This window comes from Vulpes lagopus, chromosome 16, assembly GCF_018345385.1.
Source record: "Vulpes lagopus strain Blue_001 chromosome 16, ASM1834538v1, whole genome shotgun sequence".
In the NCBI taxonomy this organism is placed as follows: domain Eukaryota; kingdom Metazoa; phylum Chordata; class Mammalia; order Carnivora; family Canidae; genus Vulpes; species Vulpes lagopus.
In genome coordinates, this window is record NC_054839.1 from 10,035,619 (window position 1) to 10,058,439 (window position 22,821).

General features: G+C 35.8%; 1 protein-coding gene across 3 annotated transcripts in view; it reads left to right on the forward strand.

The window, feature by feature from the left end:
* The window catches only part of FGF14 (fibroblast growth factor 14), a 620,647-nt gene that overhangs the window by 489,651 nt on the left and 108,175 nt on the right, over nucleotides 1-22,821 (forward strand). For all 3 annotated transcript variants that reach the window (XM_041731271.1, XM_041731273.1, XM_041731272.1), the window contains 2 exons: nucleotides 2,244-2,354; nucleotides 8,305-8,408. In XM_041731271.1, the coding sequence (XP_041587205.1) occupies nucleotides 2,244-2,354; nucleotides 8,305-8,408 (215 nt within the window). The remainder of the gene's footprint in view (nucleotides 1-2,243; nucleotides 2,355-8,304; nucleotides 8,409-22,821) is intronic.

Below are 22,821 nucleotides of genomic sequence, written 5' to 3' on the forward strand. Positions count from 1 at the left end.
TGAAGGCTGAATAATATTCTGTTGTGTATAGATACTCATTTTCCTCATCCACTCACTCACTGATGGGCACCTAGATTGTTTCCATATCTTGGCTAATGTGAATAATGCTGAAATGAATATGTGGGTGCAGATATCTCTTTAAGACCCTGATTTTATTTCCTTTGGCTATGTACCCAGAAGTGGGATTGCTGGATCAACTGAGTTGGTAGTTGAATTTTTAATTTTTTGAGGAAGTTCCATACTGTTTTCCATAGTGGCTGCATCAGTTTGCATTCCCACCAACAGTTAACAGGGTTCCTTCTTCACATCATTATCGATACTTATTATCCCTTGTCTTTTTGGTCATAGAAAAAGAAAAAAAAATAAGTGTTCTCTTTAAGTGTGAGGGAGTTTGTGGGGGTTATGTGTCTTGTACTGCCTTGCCTGACCTACTTAATTAAAGTCCAGAAGATGTAGTAAGCTAAAATGTAAAATTATTAAAAATAAATAATTCAGAACATAAAGGTTTTGCAGAAGAATTGTCAATCCCTGAAATCCTCTGTATGTCTTCATGGCAATTAAGAACCCACCTTTTTACCTTTGTCCTCTTCTTTTCCATGCTATTTATCTTCAGTGATGAGTATAAATACAATGCAGCATAAATAATTAAAGAAATCCTCAATACTTTAGAGGGTTGGTAGCCCAGTCAAATTTTACTGAGTGATGGGCAGACTAAGATGCAAGAGTAATTTTTCCACTAAAGCATATCTTAGAATTGTATACTAATTTTTAAAGGTGTATACTACAGAATAAGGAACATATGTCAGACAATCCCAATAATCACTTAGATTTTTTTTATCCTAGTCTTCTAGAAGCATCTACACTCTATTATATTTAGTCACATTGATGTGACACTGTGGTGTTCATGCATTATTCCCCAGATTTTCTTCACTCTCATTCAATCTTTGAAGAAAATCTGTGTACCATAAATTCACTTTTCAAATGATTGGTTATAGCATATGTACAAAACAATAGATATTGGCATTTTCTTTTAAATTTTTGAGGATTAAACAAAAAGCTAACGGTGTTCTGGTTTGGAACAGCTTTTTTTTGGCATGTGTATTTTTTGTGTGTGTTCACCTGTTGGCAAATCCACAAATTTTCTGTCAATTACTAGGTAGTAGCCTTCATCATTCTATACCATTCTAATGTTTTGTTAGTATGATCTGATTGCATTTGCATGTCTCATTCAGCAGTTCTGGAGAGGTGCCAGTTGCCATGGCAAGAACTGTGATGTCCAACATCAAATCTAGTCATGAGATGGGGATGGCCTTTGAAAAGCCACATATAAATATTTATATTCAAAGGTACAACTGTTGGTCCTTTGCGAAGCCTGGGTCACTTGAATGGTTATCTTTTCAATGAATCATCAGATGAGAAGTCTGTTACCATATTTCCCTTTTTGTTTTAATAAACTTACACTGTCCTCTATCTTTTGCCTTTTTGGTTAAGAATCAAATCCATATTTTATAATTTCATTCTCATTTTTAGATATAAATCTGTTTAATATGTCTAATTTGTCTGGATTATGGCCACAGAACTGACCTCACAGCATAGGTTTGTTATTGTGCCTTACCCTGAGCTCAGAAATCAACTTTTCCATTTTCATGGAAAATGCATGGGTCATGCATGAGTACCAGATGCTTCCATACCCATTAGAGTAACCCTTTAGACATCAAAGAAACACTCTCCACAAGAGGGCTTTTTCTAAGAATGCATATCAAAATATTAGTTTGATTAAAAAAATACAGATTTTTCACCTTTTGGGATTACTTGTCAAATTAAGTAAAAAGAAAAATCCATTTAAAAGCCTTTAAAAGGTTTCTTAGAGCCAGAAGTGTGCAAAAACTCCTGTACATTCATCCTGAATGATATTAAACTATTAAACCAATTAGTTTAGGACTTAACTAATAATTAAACCAATAGATCAAGTAGCTTAATTGTTTTTGATTAATCATTGAAATCCTCACATTAGTTTTATAAAATGACCCATTTTCTGCAGCTGCCAAATGCAGCTTATGACCTTCTATGATTACTATGCACCAGGTTTGATAAGTACAGAGGAATCTGGGAGACATAGAATAAAAGGTGCTACTTCTATCAAATGCCCTCTTCTGAAAAAGAAAGAAAAGAATCAGAAAAAGAAATAAAAAACTCTATTGTGACACGTTGTGAGGCTTATGATAACTATGTTTGCCTTTCAGATCCCCAGCTCAAGGGTATAGTGACCAGGTTATATTGCAGGCAAGGCTACTACTTGCAAATGCACCCCGATGGAGCTCTCGATGGAACCAAGGATGACAGCACTAATTCTAGTAAGTGACAACCTCAGGCCACCCGCTAACACAGTTGGTAGAAGATACGCTGCTACAAAAATTTTAAACTACATTTACAAGTATTTGTTACGTTGGTTCATTTTTACAAATGTTACACGCTAGAAGGCCAGTCATAATTTTACTTAGACCACATGGATGAAAACAGGAACAGAGCAACACCAGAAGCCTGTTGTTGTAAGATAATTAGTTTCTCTTTCTTTTTTTTCCTTAAAACAATCATCAGACCCAGCATTCTTGTTCCTTTTATCTCATAAAAGTAAAGTAAGTACACTAGTGCATTTAGATGAAAGATGAATCCATGTTTCCTTTGGAGATATTTTTATTAGGCCTGTAGGTTTTTAATGGTAACTGTGGAAATTCAAGAGCTATAAGGATTAGTTGTTTCAAATCACAGAAATGTAATTTTTCAAATTCTTTGCATTCAACAGGAAAAATTAGTATCTCTTTTTTAAAGAGAGGACATGAAGGCTCTATGCCTTTAAATACATTGTACAAAATGTTTAACTACTTTACAGAATTGGGTCTGTGATGACTTGTCTTAAATTGAAAAGCCATTGACCCTGGTTTTATTGGTGTCTCTTCATTTTACTGTTTTTAAATATATATCTTTTATTCATATTTTCATTTTAGTGTCCCTCCTTATCCAATTGTCTGTTTTTTCCTTTCCCATTTTCTATTTATACTAGTACTGGATTCCTTTTAATTTAGCACATCAGTTCTAAAATAGACACTCTCTACTTCTCAGGAGAATTAATGAAAAGCAAAAACTGATTTTATTGGACATATTTATTCACATATTACTAGTGGATCAGGAATGGATATGAATTTTTTCACCCATTTAACATTTACCCTTCATATATAGAGCATCATTCCATGAAAAGAAGGGAGGATTTGAATACACAAGACCAAATTATAGGTACTTTCTGCTTCAAATTTTAGTAATCAAATTTTCAATAGCACTGACAATAGCTAATAAAGGAGACTGTTTTTGCATTTGTTGTTACTATGTGAAATGTCAATATTTTTCTAGCCATTGCATTTACTTTTTAGATTTTGGAATTTGCTTCATTTTAAATTTTTCTTTCAATTTAAAAATTTTTCTGTTTGCATTTCCTCCTTTTAAATTTCTAATCTTTTTCTCCCTTTGTGTCCTTTTGTCCTTTTAAACGTTTCTCTATCATATTTGTTCATTGATTCTCTGTCATTGTTGTTTATTTCCTTCTTCGATTTAGAAGAAGAGAAGGTAAAGCAGTTCAAACACAAGGAAGAAAGAAGTTATTTTTACTCATAAGACTGAGGTCAACCATTGTTTAGTTGTTGGGATTTTGCTATTAGGTTGAACTTTTTAAAAGTATAAGTCCTTGACTATCTTTGATCTATAAAAGATGTCAGTTTCTTCTAGTTCAAGCTAATACATGCATGTCTGCTCATTTTCTTCTCCCTATCTTTAACTCCTACCCATTCTTTGACAAAAGGCACTCTCTTTCGTTTATGTCTTATTCTTGTGGGGGTCATGGACTCTTGAGACTTGTAAGTGCTGGTGTCTTCAATATTCTCTGATTTCCTTCAACAAAGTCCAGTGGAGCATGAGCACTAGTTTTCCATAACTCTGATCATTGTAAGATTAAGACATTCTGACTTAGAAGTTGAGGCCATGCCTTATGACCAGGTTTTTAAGAAAGGAAATAAACCATAGCTATATGGAAATGATGTTTAGTTGAACTTCTCAGAACAAATAATTTCCTTCAAAGTTTTTATGTATTTTTTCCTATCTTCTTTGGTTTTTGTAATGCCAAACAAGTTAGTTGTTTTTAATGATGGAAATCAATATTGAATTAAGAATTGTTAGGTAGACACCATCTTTTATAGCATATTACTTCAGAACTCAATAAGCAGCACGATATTTTCTACACTGTGAAAGTGCAGATGTAGGCATTAAATGCACACACGTAATTATATCTGGTTATCTGAAGAATATTTAACACTAAACTGGAAAGCTGAGACACTAAAAGATACACAATCTTCTGTTTTATAAATGTGTGAGGCTTTTCTCCTGCTGCATAGCTGCATTAGAAGAAAGAAGAATCTTGGGGCAACACTTGAAATCCTCTCTAATCCCCCTATGTGCTGATGAGGAATGAGGAGTTCCTGTGTACAAGCAAACCAGAACCAAGTTATAGCACCCACACTCTTGGGGCTTGCATTCCTGTGCAATAACTGGCCCATAGCTTCTTTACTTACAAGTTCTGTTGGCATTTTATGTTCATGTTTAACTAGTTAGGTTAATTTTGTTACCATTTCAACATTTGCAAAGACATAGCAGAAGAGAGCAAAATGGGGTATGATAAAGATTCTCTCCTCAAAAGGCTATAAAAATTGTATGACCATAAAATTTAATAAAACTTGGCAGGACTATAGCAGCTTTATAAAAGCAATGGGAAATTACTAATTAACACTACTTTTGTTGCCATCATATTTGTAAATGAAAACCACACTGTTTTTAGGTGGAATTTAAGATTATTTCCTTTTCTTTGGTTCAGTACAGCAGTCTTAGGAATCTTGAGAAAATCATAAGCTGTGAATAGTATTCTATAAAAAGGGAGGGAGCACTAGAGATGCCGGCAGGCAAGTCCTAATGGGAGCACAGTCCTTTCATTTGAGGAAGTGTGTGATGTATCAATTCACAGATGTATTGCAGATTTTTGATAATTCTTTGAATATAAAACAAAGATTAACCATCTGTAAGTAGGGGAAATGAGAAATAACCTAAAAGTCACCATGATGCCCCCCTAAAAATTACCAAATGACAAAACTGAGGCTTGAACCTTCAAATCTTTGTGATTTGAGTTGTATACATCTCCCACAACTAAACATGAGCTTATTTAGAACTAGGTAAAGTCAGAACCACCCAACTAAGTTGCCTTTGCCAAAATTTTCAGATGAGTTGAAAAGAGAGGGAATGGCCAACAGGCAGGTGAACCTGACATACTAAAGTCTTCCCAGGGCTTTCTAGCCTCAGATCTAGAAATCTCTGGGAGGAAAGATGGCAAGACGATGTTTGATAATGGATGATTGGTTCTAATAGAGAAGATACTGTAGCAACTTGAGTGTTTATTGGTTTCCATGTCTTCTGGAAAGATCTTTAACAAGAAGAAGTGAGTATCCAGATTACTTCATCACCATACTTATTTTCAAGGGTGTTACTTGTTTAAAATTATTCGAGCTTCCCATCTACCTACTAAATGTTACCATTACTATGAACTATGGCATTTGATTAAGAGGTGGTTTTCTTTTCCCCCAGTTGGCTTTTGGGGATGCTATGAGGTTTTCCTGTGCTCTTAAACTCAATACTTCCATTACCAGACTTAATAAATGCTACGAGCAGAATAGGACTATAGAAATATCAATTTCTATAAAATTATAGTAGTTATTGCTAGTAACTATAGCAATATTAAAATTTCACATGAACCAGTTCCTCTCACCTTAGGAATTCCAGGCCTGATAATTTAATGTGTAAAAAATTGCCCACCACTCACATTTATCACCTCTGCACCATCTTGGGATGGTGGTTTTCACTTCAGCTGTACTTCTGGGTCATTTGAGGAACTTAAAAAAAATCCTTATGCTCTAAACCCTAACCCCATCTCCAGAAATTCTTATTTAATTTAGTCAGTCTGTGGTTGGGCATGGCTGTCCTCTTTTATGAATACAGCTAGTTTTAAAGTATAGCCAGGGTTGAAAATCACTATTATATGGAAAACTAGAGTATTCCACAAATATAAACAAAGTAGCATGTACATCTTATTATTCTAACTCCCCTAGGCTTTGTAAACATTGCTTTATAATTATATAAAATACAAAAGGAATGGAAAAATATAATGATGTCTCAATTAATGTGGATATCTATAGTTATAATTAACACCATGGATTCATTATGGTCAGCTCTGAATGACCTCCCACATGACAGTGGTTATATGGATTCACTTTGTATTATCATTCTGTAAATGATAATAACTAACATTTTATAATTCAGGTCCCCAAAAAATCTTAGGGAAAAAAAAACAATTTTTTTATGGTCATTTTAAACTATCATCTATAATTTTTCTGTTTTCCATGTCACATTATTTTGGTGATTTCATGATGTTCTTACTTTCTAGAAGTATAACAACTGGCCTATATCAAATATACGGCACCTACAAATACCATTAAGAGTATATAAAGATTAGAATAATTAAGTTTCAGAGGGTTAAGTTAGAATAGTTTTCAAGGAGAGGCATACAATTATGTTTTTATTCCAAAACTTTTGCAAACCAATCAGGCATTGTTCTATGGTGCCCATCTTTTCAAAATATAAGGGAGAATGGACAGTTTAGGTGTTCTGGCTAAGAATGCAATGGTCAGTGGCCCTTTCCCATGAAGAAGGAATACTGAGTTACAATGACACAAGTACCTCATACTGCTCAATGACTCCCACTTATGTTTACTATTTAAGTAATAGAAGTGAGCAAGCATAAGCCTCATTCTTCCATAATGAGACCCTAAAATCCCATGGAAGATGGTCCAGTGTTATTTTGCATTGTGAAAGCTAATATCCACCTAACCATATACATTCCTTGAATATTCCTGTAGGAATAATTATCTACATCCATGGCCACCATGTCCTTTCATCAGAAACATCTTGAGATCTTGGGATCAGTAGCATGTAATAATTGAAAGAGAGGGTATAATGGCCCCCCTCATTCTGAGAAAACATATGGTGCCTCAGAATTAAATAGAAACTAATTTATAAAGTCCATTTTTAATTATGTTCTAAGTAGATCCATAAATTGAAGTCAATGTTGCCTATGTTTTTACAATTATTTATCTTTTTTGGAATATAGTTAAGAACTTGACCTCAGGTATTTTGTTGACTTGTTTACTTCAGCATTTCAGTACTGTTGTTGCCCATTCTGGGCTGGTCCAGTTGCTTGGAATTAATCTTCCATTAAGACCTTGAATGGAAACAGATAACCACACTGTGGATAATTAACAGTCCTCTTATAAGTGCATCCATAATAAAGTCCCCCAAACCATCTAGCAGTTATTACTAAGAATGGTGCTAGAATACTTACTGAAGAGCCAACATATAACCTTGGCATGGAAACCTGTTATAGGGATGTTAAGGTTTTTCAAAACATCAATGATAACATTGCTTTCTGTACTATGTGAAAAATATAAAAATACATTCCTTGTCAATAAAGAAAGAGATGAAACGTGGAAATATAAATGAGTTTTTATCCCTTAGATGGGGTAAATTGAACACTTTTCCCTCTTTCATTTTTATAGTTTTATGAGATATTAGTAAAGAAAATGTCTCTCTAAAATGTGCATGCCATTCAGTATGATTAGTTCTTTCTAAATTGAGCACATTGGCAGGTGCACATCTTTTCTGGGCTCTGCTGGCATCTCATATTGGTTCAGCAAGAGTAATTCCGTTTTGGAATTACCTTTTTAACTTCTGGCCTGTCCTACATTGCAGTGATAAAGCATACTTTCTGCATGAAAGACCAGAATAAGCATTCAACTTGGACTTTTAAAAATTCCACTCTTTGAGAATCTTCAGAGCTGATTTCTTTTGGTATCAAATGATGTCAGAGACTGTGATATGGGAATCATGATTACAGGCCTGATTCTGTTTATTATTCTATCAGTTCTTCGGAATGGTATAAGCAGACCGTTAAGATGTACAAAATGAAGCTCAAGTGCTAATTTTACCCATTGCAGAAACATTTTAATTATAAAGAGAGAAATAAAAGTTAATTGGAACTTCTAAGAAGTTTGTAACAAAGATTATTATTTTTTTAAATAAAAGAAAAGAGGGAGGGAAAAGTGATGGCAAGGTTTTTGCTTCTCTCTGCCCATTCATGACAGGCCATGTTTATCTTTACAGCACTGTTCAACCTCATACCAGTGGGACTGCGCGTTGTTGCCATCCAGGGAGTGAAGACAGGGTTGTATATAGCCATGAATGGAGAAGGTTACCTCTACCCATCAGTAAGTAACATGCCAAAGATATTGGTTATTCATTCAATGTTTGCAAAATACCAGTAGCAGCAAAAACAAAAATGAAATGTATCTGTATCTATTGATTCTGCCATTTTTGCTTTAATATTTGATCTCTACTATGATGCTATACTTGATGCTATACTATGATACTATATATTTATTCATTATTCATCAACGTTTGATAATATCAGTATATTAAAGAGAAGAGTAATATTACTTCTTAAAGTTGTGCATTTGCATATTTTTAAAAAATGAACTAGTTTGTAGAAAATTGAGTAATTTCAAAAGAATTGATGTTAATGTTTTTTATTTCTCTTTAGAAATGTACTTGTCTTAGAGAGTTTATAGTAGAAGATTATTTTGTAAAAAGAAGCAGAATAACATGAATTCTAAAAAAGAAAATTTAAAGAGTGTAGTTCTTTTAAAAATAGAAATTCAGGTTGTATTAAGGTTTTACTGGGGAAAATACTTCTAATATAAAATGTATATTGTATTTAAGTCTAAGCAAGTCTTATTTGTTGTGTGTTAATGTGTACTAGAAGTTGAGTACCTTTTTAGCCATATGACATATTCTGGAATATTTACTATTTACAAATAATTCACACTCAGCTGTGTTATATCTATATGTTATAGTGTAGTTAGAAGTAATTTCTGCCACAGGACCAAGCAATAGGGACCTAGATGAAAGTATTTCTTTTCACTGTCCTCTGAGCAGAAATTACCAGGTTAAATTCATGGTGCCTCAGAGAAAAATGCTCTTATCTGGGTTTGCATGTCATCTTCATATAATTTTTTTAAAACTCTGTTGTTGCTAAATATTACCATCAAAAAACTAAATGTAAACGTATATACAGACTCACACACACGCACACACACACACACACACACACACACACAACTTAAGCAGAAATATTCTCTGGGGCATTTTCTGGAGCAAATCTGGGAAATCCTGTCAAATAAAATGAAATTGAGTTGCGGATTCCCTCTGCGGTGAGCTGGAAAATGTTCTTGTTATTCTGGAAGCTTCATCTGAGTCCCCTGAAGGGTGTTCCTGCACATAGACCTGGGCCCTACATTATGCAAATCGCATTCTGTTGCATAAGATGAATATTCAACATTCCGAGACCAAGATTCAGCTAGAATTCCCTGTCCCCCACTTTAGGAAAAATATGATTCAGACAAAGATTACTTTCTGGAGATGCTTTCATTCAGATACAATTCAATTTTATTGATTTGACATTTGTTCTGTTATTTTTGTTTCTTTCTTTTCCCGCAGGTAATCTTTGAGATGCCTAAAAATTATTAGCTGCAGCATCTGCCATAGCCTCTAGTTGTCTGTTCCTACTGAAGATTTTATTACATTGTTTGTTATGCTCTGATACATGTGTTGATATCAGGGGACATGTGAATGTTTATTTTATATTTTTGCTACTGAGGGAGGTATTTTCTATTTTTTTTGTGATGAGGTTGCACATGTATACTTTTTTTTTTTTAAGGAAGGGAAATCATCTTGAGTGTGTGTCTTTGCTGAAAATACAAGTACAAGTTATGTTTAGTGCAGTCAAAGGAGTACAATAGGAATAGAAGTGAGGAAGGCACTAATACGCAGTCTGTGAAGCCTGCAGCCCAGGAATCAGGTCTCATGAGCTAGCTATGGGTGACAGCATCTACCCCAGGATTTGTCTCAGTGACAGCTTCAAGATTATTATTGAATAATTATTTACTACTCTCACCTCCCTGGTTTTCCAGTTCCTGGGCATCTGATGCTCCCTTTTGGTGGCTTGGTTCTCTGATTTACAGATGTTGGCTTTCTTCTCTTCCCATCTTCCCATTTTGACTCTTTGCTTTGAATCCAGAATCTACTAAAATGCACTCTATCTGCCCATCCCCTACCCTGAGAGATCCCCACTGCCTAGGCCAGGCCCTTACAATCTTCAGCTATCTTGTAGGAAAAGGACTTAGATACAAGCCAAATGTGATTCCCAATCTTTACTAATACTCCATAGTTCAAGTGCTCTGTTTATTTCAATGTAATGAAATGTGAACTACAAATATTTCAGTAAAAAGAATATATTTCTGTAGTCATTCATTTATTTGACAGTGAGTGTCTGCTAAAATAATAATATAGCATAATACCATATAACAATTGCCATACTATATAAATAATAAGTCTACTTATATAATAATAATGGCTAGTATTTATATAGTACATCTGCCCAACACTGTTCCCAGCACTGCACAGTTTTACCTTATCTAATCCTATTAAGCAAACACTGTTAAAATGAACATATTGATATACAGAGAGTTCAAGAATAGGGGTGCCTGGGTGGCTCAGTCAGTTAAGCATCTGTCTTCAGCTCAAGTCATGGTCCCAGGGTACTAGGATCTAGCCCTGAGTTGGGGTCCCTGTTCAGTGGGGAACCTGTTTCTCCCTCTCCTCCTTGCTTGTGCTCTCTGTTATTCTGTCTCTCTCCCTCAAATAAATAAGTAAAATCTGGAAAAAAAAAAGAAGAAGAATCTGTTCAGTCTCCCAGGTAGTAAATAAAGAAGACAGGATGTGAGCATTATTAGTCTGACACATTAGCTTACTGTTTCACTATACTACTTCCATGTGCCAGATATTTTTCATCATATGATCTGGCACCTATTCTAACAAGAAGGTATAAACGCATGATGATGTGATGAAAACCTTTAGGGAATTGTTACTTAGGGAACAAACTTCATTTCAATTATTAAGAAGTATAATTTGAGACATAATCCTTTTCCTTTGGAGATTCTCAAATTTAAAAAAAATCTTAGAAAATTACATTCTGGAAAAAGTTTGATATTATTTACTGAATGTTTAAGATTCTGAAAATTTATTACATGTAACATTTGAAATTTAAATTAAAAAAAACATGCCAAACATGGTTAACTCAACTAAAAAGTTTTGAAGTAAGTTAGGTAGGTGTTATAAAAGGAAACCTTCAGTTGACCTCAGGTTTAAAGAAAAAAGTAATAAAGATTAAAGTTTTGGAAATGAAGTAATCTGTTTTAAGCTTATACCCACTTTCAAAAGATCAACTTAATGTTTGCATGGTGTAAACTAGTGCCTATTAGAGAGCAATTTTCTTGAAGATCTGTAGGTTTAGAAGATAGGAAATAAAATGCTCAAATCTTTCAAAAATGAATTCTGTTGAATGAAAAACACACTAATATTTTGACTTGTGGTGCATATTTCTCTATTTGTAGTGAAAATAACTCTTATAAGCCCCTGCCATCCAAATAACGATATTCAATTTGTTAGATAACTTCACCTGGGGGGGCAAAAATGTATCTTGTCTGAAATGTAAATAGCCACATTTCTGATGCTGAAGGAACATGTTCCCCATGCAATCTTTCTTTGATATGACAACAGTCATTTCTTTTGTGGTCATAATGATCATAATATATTCCTTGAAGGTGTATATCAAGAGATCTAATGTCAGATATAAACAATTTGCTCAAAGGTAGGACACAGGCTACAAGGTCACAGAACAGAAACTGACAAGGAAATACTTATGTTAAAGAATTTGTTCAATATGATGTTTGGGAAAAGTGTATTTTGACTGACTATAAACTGTCTATTGAGCTGTGAGGAGCAGTCTACTTTTTTTTTCAAACAACCTGTGACATTGAAACACTAAGAAAATCTTTCATAGACATGGTTTGAATGTAAATTTGGAACACTGAAGAAAAACTTAGGATGAAAGGGAAAGGGCATTATTCATCATTTAGGCAGAGATAAAGATGAGTTGAAGTCAGAATGTAGTTTTGATAGGAGAAAAGAAAAAGAAGAGGAGGGAAGAAGGAAAAGAGATTGATGGTGGGTAGAGCTCTGGGCTTTCCTGGATCACCTGGATCCCAGATCCAGCTAGGACCTGTGTTGTCATGCCCCAGTCTCTGCATCTCAAGTTTTTCATCTGTAAAATTAAAAAGTTTGCCTGGATGCTTAAAGTTAATTTGGGAGTTAAACTTCTAGTTTTAGTCTGATTGATTTTTCTGAATGATGAGGTATATGACATACATAAAATGTACAAAGATCCATTATTGCTGTCTTATAAAAGGCTGGCATTTATGAGAATATTATATCCAAAATGGTGCTGTAAATGTTTCTGTTACCCACATGTAGGCATCTGGGGCTGCAGTCAGCCCTGGTGTTCTCCCAAGATCAATATTTCATCTGATTTTCTTAACCCAGTGATACAGCAGAGAGAAAGACAATCCTTTTTCATGTAGGTTTTTTAAATGAATAAAAAAAGTACACTGCTACTGTGTTTTGTAAATATTTGGACTCAGAAGAATCACCTGGGAAGAGGAGGGAAAAGGTAAATTCCTTGGATCAGACTCCAGATATTTCAATTCAATAGATCTTGTGGGAGCCCCAGGAATCTATAGTTTAATAAGAATCTCCCTACTGCCTCTACCTGCCCACTGGTAGGTGAGTCAAAAGCTGATAGCCCAACAATCAGCAACCACACAGCAAGCATTATTGCAATGGCTAGTGGGGGAGATGATGGTAGCTTTAGACCAAGGTAGTAAGAGTAAGGTTGTTAGATAGACTACCTAGGCACAGAATCCAACACTGAAGCAAATAAAATACTTGGTTTTCCTAACTTCCTCTGCCCCTAAATTGAAATCTATGGAAATGTGAAGCAGTATCTGCACTCTTCTTCACGACTGCAGCAACCAGACTCTCAATACACAATGAACATAAGCCAGGAGGAGGGATTAAATGATCTTTAATTTAGGAAAACAAGGTAAATGCTGCATATTCTGGACAAAGCATGTTCAATAACCTCAAAGTCTTACCTACTCTACATGCAGTAGTTTTCCTATATTGTACTCACGTCTTTCAGAAATTTTTCATGAGCTTCTACAAAGGGGATTGTGCCTTCCCCCCTCTGTGCCAGTAAGCATCTTTTATGTGTCTTAATTTGTGTTGCTTCAGCTTCCCAAGGCCTCTCAGACAGGAAAGCCCCAGAGTCCCTGCCTCCTTTACCATCAGTCACATGCCTTCCTTTTGGGTTGATAGCTCTAACAAAATGGGATGGAACAATGCTGTTTTCCTCTTGATATTGTTCGCCCAATCATTGCTCAAGTTTGTGGTTCAGAAGTGGAACCAACTTGTTTTTAACACAGTATGATGCCTAATTTCCTTCAAAGTTTTCTACTCTTCCCTGAGAGTTACTCATATAAAGGAACACACAATCATTTACCTGAATCTCTATCCTCATGGAGTGTTATGTGAGTCTTTTGGCCATCCTTGATACTCGTCCTATCTCCCAATAGCACTATGGACATCCATTCTCAAGAAACTGCTCACCGTGTATCCTAGTGCTGCTTGGGTATCTGTCCATGCCTCCTGGCTTTTTTTTTTCTTTAGTTACTAGGTAGTCCATGGGGTTAATCAAGTCACCAGAACCACAGTGACCACCATCGGCCATTAGTAACATCTGATGTTAAACCAAGTCTTCAGTAGCATCTGACCCCTGGGAGCAGGGAGGCAAAACTATAACCAATCATGAGTCTGAGTTCATCTGGTTACAGAAGTGCCCCTTTCAGAATGGACATTTTTCCACCTTCCATCCTTCAGTACTGACTCTCTGAATGGGTCAGTTTCTTTATTTTAAAAAGTGTATTAAATTTGAGATGATTATTAATATCTGTTATTCTAATAATCTATAACTCTACATGCATGTTCTTTTGTACAAACAATATCTAACACCTTTTGAGACTATACATATATACAATTTGTATATACATATATTTGTGTGTGTTTCATTGGAATTATATATTGTGCTCTAATTATACACACACTTATTCACGTGATTATACCTTTGATCAGAGTGTTTTTATTTCTTTTTATGAAATGTTAAATAATAGTTCTTAAGTTTACACATATTTTAAAGCTTTACTTGCTCTACTTAAAAAAAATTTCTTTTTTCATTAAGTTTCCCTGTGGTTTCTCCCACATTATGACTCAGTTGGATATATTGCCCAACTTGAAAACGGCTATTATCCTTTCTTGGTATTTTGGCTAAGATAATTTATAGAAATGAGGAAGCAAGTATGGCACTTCAGTTAATTTCCCTCCAGTATTCATGTAATTCCTATGATGCTGAACACTGATGCACAGAATATAATTGATTATGACAAAGGCAAGGATGCTGTCATTCTACTTAGGGTTACTTGCCAGAAGGAAAAAACAATGGAGAAACAAATGCAAATGGTAGGTTGCATGTAACTAATTTTAAGTAGCCTTTTGGGCAAAAGAAAAATGTGAAACACTCCATGTTAGGTTGAGAGTAGGCAATAAAAAGGAATAAATGTATTTTTAGGCTATCCAAATTTCAGCGCCACTTTATGGAGTACAAAGGCAGAGACTGGGATTCATGGGCAGAAGATACTGAAGCTTAAGAGGGAGAAGAAGGAAAAAGGAACATGGAAAGAAGATCACAAATAAGCAGTGGGGAGATTCACTAGACAGCATTAGGGAAGAAGGAAAGATAAGAAAGAGAGAGGAATGGGAGGAGCAGATGGCAAAGGGAAAGAAAGAGGGGAGACACATCAGAAGGAAAAGCAAGAGGGAAGGCCATGTCTTCAGCTCACTCCATCACCTTCCTGGGAACCCCCTGCCCCCAGCTGACTCCTGGCTCCAGCTTCCCCCTCTGGGATGGAGAAAACAAGACCCTCCCTCTTGCAGCCCAGTCTGGGCTTTCCAACCATACCCAAAATACCATCTCTGCTCCAACCCCATGACTATTTTCCCCTATTTCCCTTTCCCTTAGCCTCCTTTCCAGAATGCTGGCTATGCCTGGTTAATGTTATTCTCTAAGCAAGGAAACAGTATGGCCAGATTTGGCTTCCAAAGGATTATACCCTTGATGGTGAGGATTAGTGGAAAGGCGCTAATGACAGTGCGTCCATGCTGCAACAGGCCACATGAGGGATGCTAAGTACATACAATAGGAAAATATTCAGCCTTAAGAAGGATGATTCTGTCATTTGCAGCAACATAGGTGGACCTAGAGGACGGTATAGTAAGTAAAATAAGTCAGACACATAAAGAAAAAACCTGCGTGATGTTACTTGTGGAATCTAAACAAATTAAATACATAGAAGCAGAGACTTGAATAGCGTTCACCACAGCCAGGGAGGTAGGGGAAATGGGCGGGGGCGGGAGAAAGAGAGAGACACCCAAATAGGGCTTGCCAACTTACAAACATTTGTTTTGCTTGGACTGCATAAGTGCACACACGTGTGCTCTCTGTGATCTGATGGGGCATGCGCTCTACAGGCTACATTTTAACCACAATGACAACCTCTCCTGAATTTTTTAATGGAAGATAATGCACATCTTAACTTTGTTTCTGGGCCTGGAGACAATGGTATTGGTAGCCCCTGATTTTAAGGGACTGGAAAGGATGGGAGATATTTGAAGTGTTTCTGAGGAGATGTAGAAAGAAGTCCATGGTGGTATGGGTACAGAGGTGACAGAGTCAGAGCTGGCTCTGGGAGGACTGACTCAGAACCTGGTGGTCTGTGGTGCTTCTCACTGAGAAAACAAAACCCAGAAGGAGGCATGGGTGGAGGAACCTGCCACATTGAGTTTGGGACGTGCTCAGTTTACCCCCACAATATCCAGGTGGGTTATAATCTCACTGGACCACTACTGGATGATAACAAAGCTTCTTTACCCTGAAAGAGCCATGTCTAGGGGCTGTCTTAAGAATGATGTGCAGATAGAGAAAGAATTCCTCTGTGATGGATGGTGAGTATTTTCCTTTTCTTCCTGAATGTAAGACAAATGATGAAGAAATTGTGGGGAGTCTGCTTCAGCATAAGTGAATTTAGATATTAGAAAGAACTTTATAAAATAACATGACTTCTTGAGGAAGCTTTCTCATGTATTTTCCTTAATTCCTAAGTATAAAGAACCAGTAGAGGTAATTTGGGATACTGGGTAATAAAAGCAGAAGACTAGCCAACTTAAATTTGTAGTTTGTGTAAAAATGATGCTAATGATATGGGAAGGGACTATCAGTTCTTCAGATATTCTCATCGTGGTTCACAAACCTCAACATACATAAGACTTTTTCAGATAGCAGTGCAAATAACCAGATCCCAGGACATTAGCCTGAAAGATTCCAATTCAGTGAATCCAAATGTGTCAAGAATCAGAATTTTGAATATGCATCCCAGGCATTTCCAGTGCAGGTGCCTGAATAAGCGCATTTTGATAAACATGGGTCTACATCACTGTTTCCAGACCCAGACATTGAGATTAAATGATTTTATATTTACCACTGTTGTTGATGATGATTACAAATTCACGGTCCAGGTCAGGCCCTTGCAGTAAGCAGAATGACCTGGTCATAAGGAATGCTAACCTTTCCTGTTGACCAGGTGAGCCAGCCTGTGAGCAAACATAGAGGAAAGCCTTGTCTGTGATTGCTCTGCTCAGTGTAGGAAAGAATAGGACAAGAGATGTGTCCCTGAACTTCAAGATGATGTGTGAAGAGATAGGAGTTTTGCTTAGAATCAACAAAAAAGAAACAAAATAAGACACTGGATTTCAAACCAAGAGCACAGTTCTGAAAAGAAGAAGGGGTCTCCACTATGTAAAGGTCAGGGGAGAAATTGGCCTGGGACAGTTGACTGGGGGGCCATGGGGCACCAGCTGAGTTAAAGGGCTCAGGCCATCAGCAATCTGTCAGAGCAGGTTTCTAAGAACACCCTGGTGAGCAACAGGTCCCTGTGCTTGGCCCACCTTTGAGTTCCTTTCCCAGGCCCTGTATAGAGAAAGGGCTGATCCTATATGGATCCATCATTATACAGATTCCTTAACTACACAAAGCCTGCAATACCTACCTCACAAAAAATAAACTCGTATGTCCAATAACAAAAGGGTCTGCAAGAAATATATGGAAACTACTTCTACTCAATATAATTACTCAATGCTTCAATGTAGGCTGAAGGGTCACATACTTGGTGGGGAAGTCTATAGTCACGATTTTATTTATTCACTGTCAAGAAAGACTCTTATAAGCCTTCCACTGACAGCTAATGTACTGTATGTACTAGGGCTTCAAAGATAAGTGAAAAATTCCTGATTTAAAAACAACAAAGGATCCTGAGCACCCAATGGATAGGACATACATCTTGACTCGATGAATTCTAAGGCTCCTATCTTGACTCAGAACCTATGATTCCCTGATTGTACATTTTCTATCAGTCCTTCATTAGTGATGGATATGTAGGAAGTCTTAATGTGTAGTTCCTGATTGATTATGGTTAAGGCAGAATAAATGTCACCAGCAAATTTTACTAATTTATTCCTCAAGTGCCCTTCTATTCATGATATTTATTATGCATGACACTTATCTTTTTCCCCACTGGAAAACATGAAGCATCAGCAAAGAATATAGGAGTCTGTTTATTTCTGAAGTTAGAATTGCAGAAAAGCACTATTTACACATTCCTTTCCTGAACGAGCTTGATAAACCCACAGAGACAGAACTTAGATATGCAATGTCTGCATTCTAACATGGTTATATTTGCATTAATGAAGTGAGTGGTAATGTCTTCACCTTATGAGGGAAGCTTGGAGCAAAAAAAAACTAAAGCCTGATTTCTGGTAAATGTTGCTACCATTTAAACTTGAACTTTTTTAAAAGATTTTATTTATTTATTTGACAGTGAGAGAGAGAGAGCAGAAGCAGGGGGAGGGGCAAAGGGAGAGGAAGAAGCAGACTCCCGGTGAGCAGGGAGCCTGGCTAGATCACAGAACCCTAGGATCATGACCTGAGCAAAAGGCAGATGCTTAACCAGCTGAGCCACCCAAGTGCCCCTAAACTTGAACATTTTAAAACAAGCACATGCATAATGAGAATTAGAGAAAGGATTTTATTATTTCAGTATGTTCATGAAATGACATCAAGTACTTGGTTTTTTATTTCCTTTTAGTGTCAAAGAAAAAAATATCATTGCAGTTTGCCATTTTATCCTGATTTTTCTCCAGGGTGAAAACTATGAAATACTATAAAGAGTAACAAAAGGTTTGATTGAAGTGTTTCAATTTTTTAAAATCCCATATTCATAGAGTGCAAATAATTGGTAATAAATAATGGAAGAAATTTCTGCAGAGAAAACTTTAAAGACTACCTGAGAAATGATAGATAAACAGTATCTACTTAAAATGATAAAACAATATTTGAAAATGAACTCTCTTTTTTCATTTTCTATATAATGAAAAAAAAAAAAGACAAACAAATCCCCCTATATAAATGCCAAGGCGCATATTCCATACAGTGGATAGCAAATCAGCTCTAACAGTAAAACAACAGTTAATAGCTAATAAAGTTGAGGGCAAAACTCTGCTTTTTGAAAAATTGTTTGCACATATGGGAAGCTCATGATTGAAATTGTTATACATCATCCACCCAAGTTGAGTTGTTGGGTTTTCTTTCTGATTATTTTACTTTATAAGGATTCTTCTTACTTCTGGCATGTGAGCTACCTGCCTGAGACTCTCAGAATTCTGAGATTTCATGAACCACCAAGTTCATGGTGGGCTCGGGATAGGAATTTCTCTCAGTTTGGGGTGCCTGGGTGGCTCAGCTGGTTAAGCATCTGCCTTCTGTTTAAGTCATGATCCCAGGGTCCTGGGATCAATCCCTGCTGAGCAGGGAGCCTGTTTCTCCTTCCTCTGCTGCTCCTCCTGCTTGTACTCTCTCTCTCTGAGTCAACTATATAAATACAATCTCTTTTTAAAAAAGGAGTTTCTCTCAGTTTCCTCAGTGCAGTTTATATCTCATTTTTTAGTCACTTGGGACTAAAACAAAAGATAATTTATGAAGTAATTCATAGCAATATGAAAAACTATGCTTTTATTTTTTCCCCGAGAAAGAACTAAAATCACTTTTTTTTTAAAAAACCAAACTGGCTGTTGTTCTTCTCCATATGTTATATACTAATAACTGACAAAATCATTCCTTTGGTGATCATTTTCCTTGTTACCTCTTCTTTACATTCTCTGTTTCCACTAGTTTTATTTATTTTTCCATTTTTTTTGGAGTTCAATCTTTTCTAAACTTTTTATTTAAATTCAAAGTAGTTCCCATATAGTGTATTATTAGTTTCAGATGTAGAGTTAAGTAATTCATCAGTTGCAAAGAACACCAGTGCTCATTACATCATGTGCCCTCCTTAATGCCCATCACCCAGTTACCCCATCTTCCCCTCACCTACTCTCCAGCAACCCTCAGTTTGTTCCTTAGAGTTAAGAGTCTCTTGTGGTTTGTCTTCCTCTTTGTTTTTATCTTATTTTATCTTTTCTTCCCTTCCTCTATGTTTACCTGTTTTATTTCTTTCCCCTAGTTTTAGAATTATAGTATTATCAAAATAATGATGATCAGTTATTTGACTGAAAATATTGGCCACATTTCCATTCTGATATTACCTGTCAACCAATATTGATGCAACACATTCCTGAATCAAGAGAAATATGGCGAAAAAGGCAGAAACAACCCCTGGCCTCATGGAACTTACAGTTTCTAAGATGTGAGTTCCATGTACAGTGCATTTTCACTTTGAAAGATTTCCTTGGATTCTGGAAGTGTGTTTTGTGCCCTGAGCTACTTCGGGTTTCACTAAATGTTGGCTATTTGTCTTAAGGTAATGTATTCAGTTTGGAAGGCTAGTTTACGGAAAGGTACGTAATACACTTCCAAGCAAGGACTTAGTAGATCTCTTAAGAGTTTTATTTGCAGTTAGGTATTGGTTTTAAGGTCTTATGACTATATGAAGTGAAGAGAGATAAATCACTTTTAATAGGCATGTCCCAACCCATGCAAAAGCATCATAATTGGTTGCTATTTGCTGTCCCAATAGAGGCAGAGACTGAATGGGAACAAGATATTTTTGGAATTGCTACATCTCTAACAAGGTGGAAATATTTTATTTGGTCCATAATCCTAGACCTAGGCCACCGTTTAGCAGAAATGGTTATGTGGGCAAGCAGGGAACATTCTACTTTCCTTTTAAGCTGGTACAACTAGTGCCTAAAAGCACTAACCTGACAAATGATGAGTATTGATTTATGTCATGGGAGGAGCTTCTACTCATGTTATTTAATGAATTAACTGTGAATCTGGTTCACCAAGGCATAAGGGCAAGCGTTAATTGTCAATGACTCCCTGTTAATTTAACTTCTCCAATTAACTCATCTATCTTTCAACTATGAACCCTTTATAACTTTGTTTCTACTATCTAAACCTTAGACTCAGTGCATGAGATCCTTGTCATTGCAAATTATTTTCTATGATGAGCAATACTCTGTTATGGTTCAGGAGTTTTGGTTTCCTGGGCTGTTAGACACAGCTTTGAAAAAGATCAATATTGGGGATGCCTGGGTGGCTCACTGGTTAAGCATCTACCTTTGGTAGATGATCCTGGAGTCCCAGGATCGAGTCCCACATTGGGCTCCCTGCATGGAGCCTGCTTCTCTCTCTGCCTGTCTCTGCCTCTCTCTCTCTCTGTTTCTCATGAATAAATAAATAAAATCTTAAAAAAAAAGAAAAAGATCAATACCTTTCTTGCTTGTGGGTAATAAAGAGTAAAATTATAACATAAAGATAATTACTTTGAGAATTGCCTATTGTGGTATGAGAAACAATGGTTTTTATTAACAGGGACATTATTTAATATCCTGTTAAATTTGCCCTAATTTTGCTCACAATGCAAAGATACAAATTCATTTACAAGTACCTCCTCTATGTTCAAGACTTATTACTCATTATTTTTGCTATTGTGTTAAATGGTAAAATGATGGTGAAAAAGTCATATAACTTTGGAAGAAATCATGACATCTACTGTGTTATTATTTAAATATCGTGATGTAACATTTTGCTTTTTATCCTGTAACTATCAATTAATGTTATCAAAAGAAGCCACGGAAAATTGTTTTTGTATCAAGAATTTGCAATTTGGATAAATTCAACTACCATTTAATGGTGGCCAGGATGCCTAACTCCTACATTGTTTTTATTCTAAGACCAGTCAGAATTCTATATTACTAGAAATTGATAACAGAAGAATCAACTTTCAAACTGTTCAGAAGTTCTCTAGACAGCTTTACTTGGAGCAAGGTAAGAGGCATTCTCCTAATGTCCATGGAGAAATAAACTCTAATGTGAAATATTATATTAAAATAAAGGAGGAAGAGATTGGTCCGCAGGTGCCATGCTGTTTTTCTAATGCAGTGTGAGGCTTTTGAAAGACTGTTTTATAGACTAAGCAAAGCCAAGTATATACCCAGAAGAAATAGCAGTGAGCCTTTATTTAATTTAAAATTATATTACATGAGAAGACTCACACATTGAAATGGGAAGAATGACCTTGGGCAATAGTTCTTCTGTGTTTATCTAAAAAAAATCAAATAACACCTTGTAGGAACTTAAATGCAGACAAAGTTCTTATTATTTTTTATGTATCATTCATAGAGAAACAATAACCAAAAAGAAAGAGAGAAAGAAAGGTAGAAAGAAACCATGTCAGTAATATGTGATCATTTAAAAAGCACATGGTATTTAATCAGACTTTAGTTTTCTGAGCCACAAAATCCAGTCCCGACTTTATTTTATTCCTGATGGTCAGTCTTTGGGACTAATTGGAAATTCCTTAGACTCGTTATATCATGAACTGCCAGGACCAAAATATCATGTTATTTAAAAATTTTTATGAATAACAACTTCATTATATTTTACATTTCTAATATGACTGTGGAAAACTATGAAGTGTGGCATGCTGTAGCAGTTAATTTCAATTACCTAATATTCCAATCATTTTATTAACAAGAGACTTGCCCAAGGGTCTGCTGAAACACTGCATATCTGGCAAATGACTATTTATTTTATAATAATAATTAAATTATTTAATTGTGTGTACTAATCCATCCAGTAGTAGCATGATAAAACTACCTTAACCATTCTGTTCAATACTTATTTGTATTTTCTACTGATGTAAGTGTTCTACCTGGAAGCAATTGGTGCTTTAAAATAACTTTTTGCTCTGGAAGAGTGGTAGTTTGCAATATTGGCTACTTGTGATTTACATTTGAGAAGGTGGTGGTGAGAATAGAAATACAATAGGGGAAGAAACATAATGCCCAAGTTCACAAATGTAGAGAATGGGAAGGTCAGAGTCATTTTAATGTATTAATTAATTATCCTTATGAATTCCACTTTAAAGTGAGTTTGTTAAGGGTAATTCAGTAACTGAAAGGGTGAATGCAGAGTACCTGACTATGTAACCACTGGGAAAAAGTAGAATTATTTTACCATGTGCTCTGTGTGGTATACCAGCAAGACATACTTTTTCC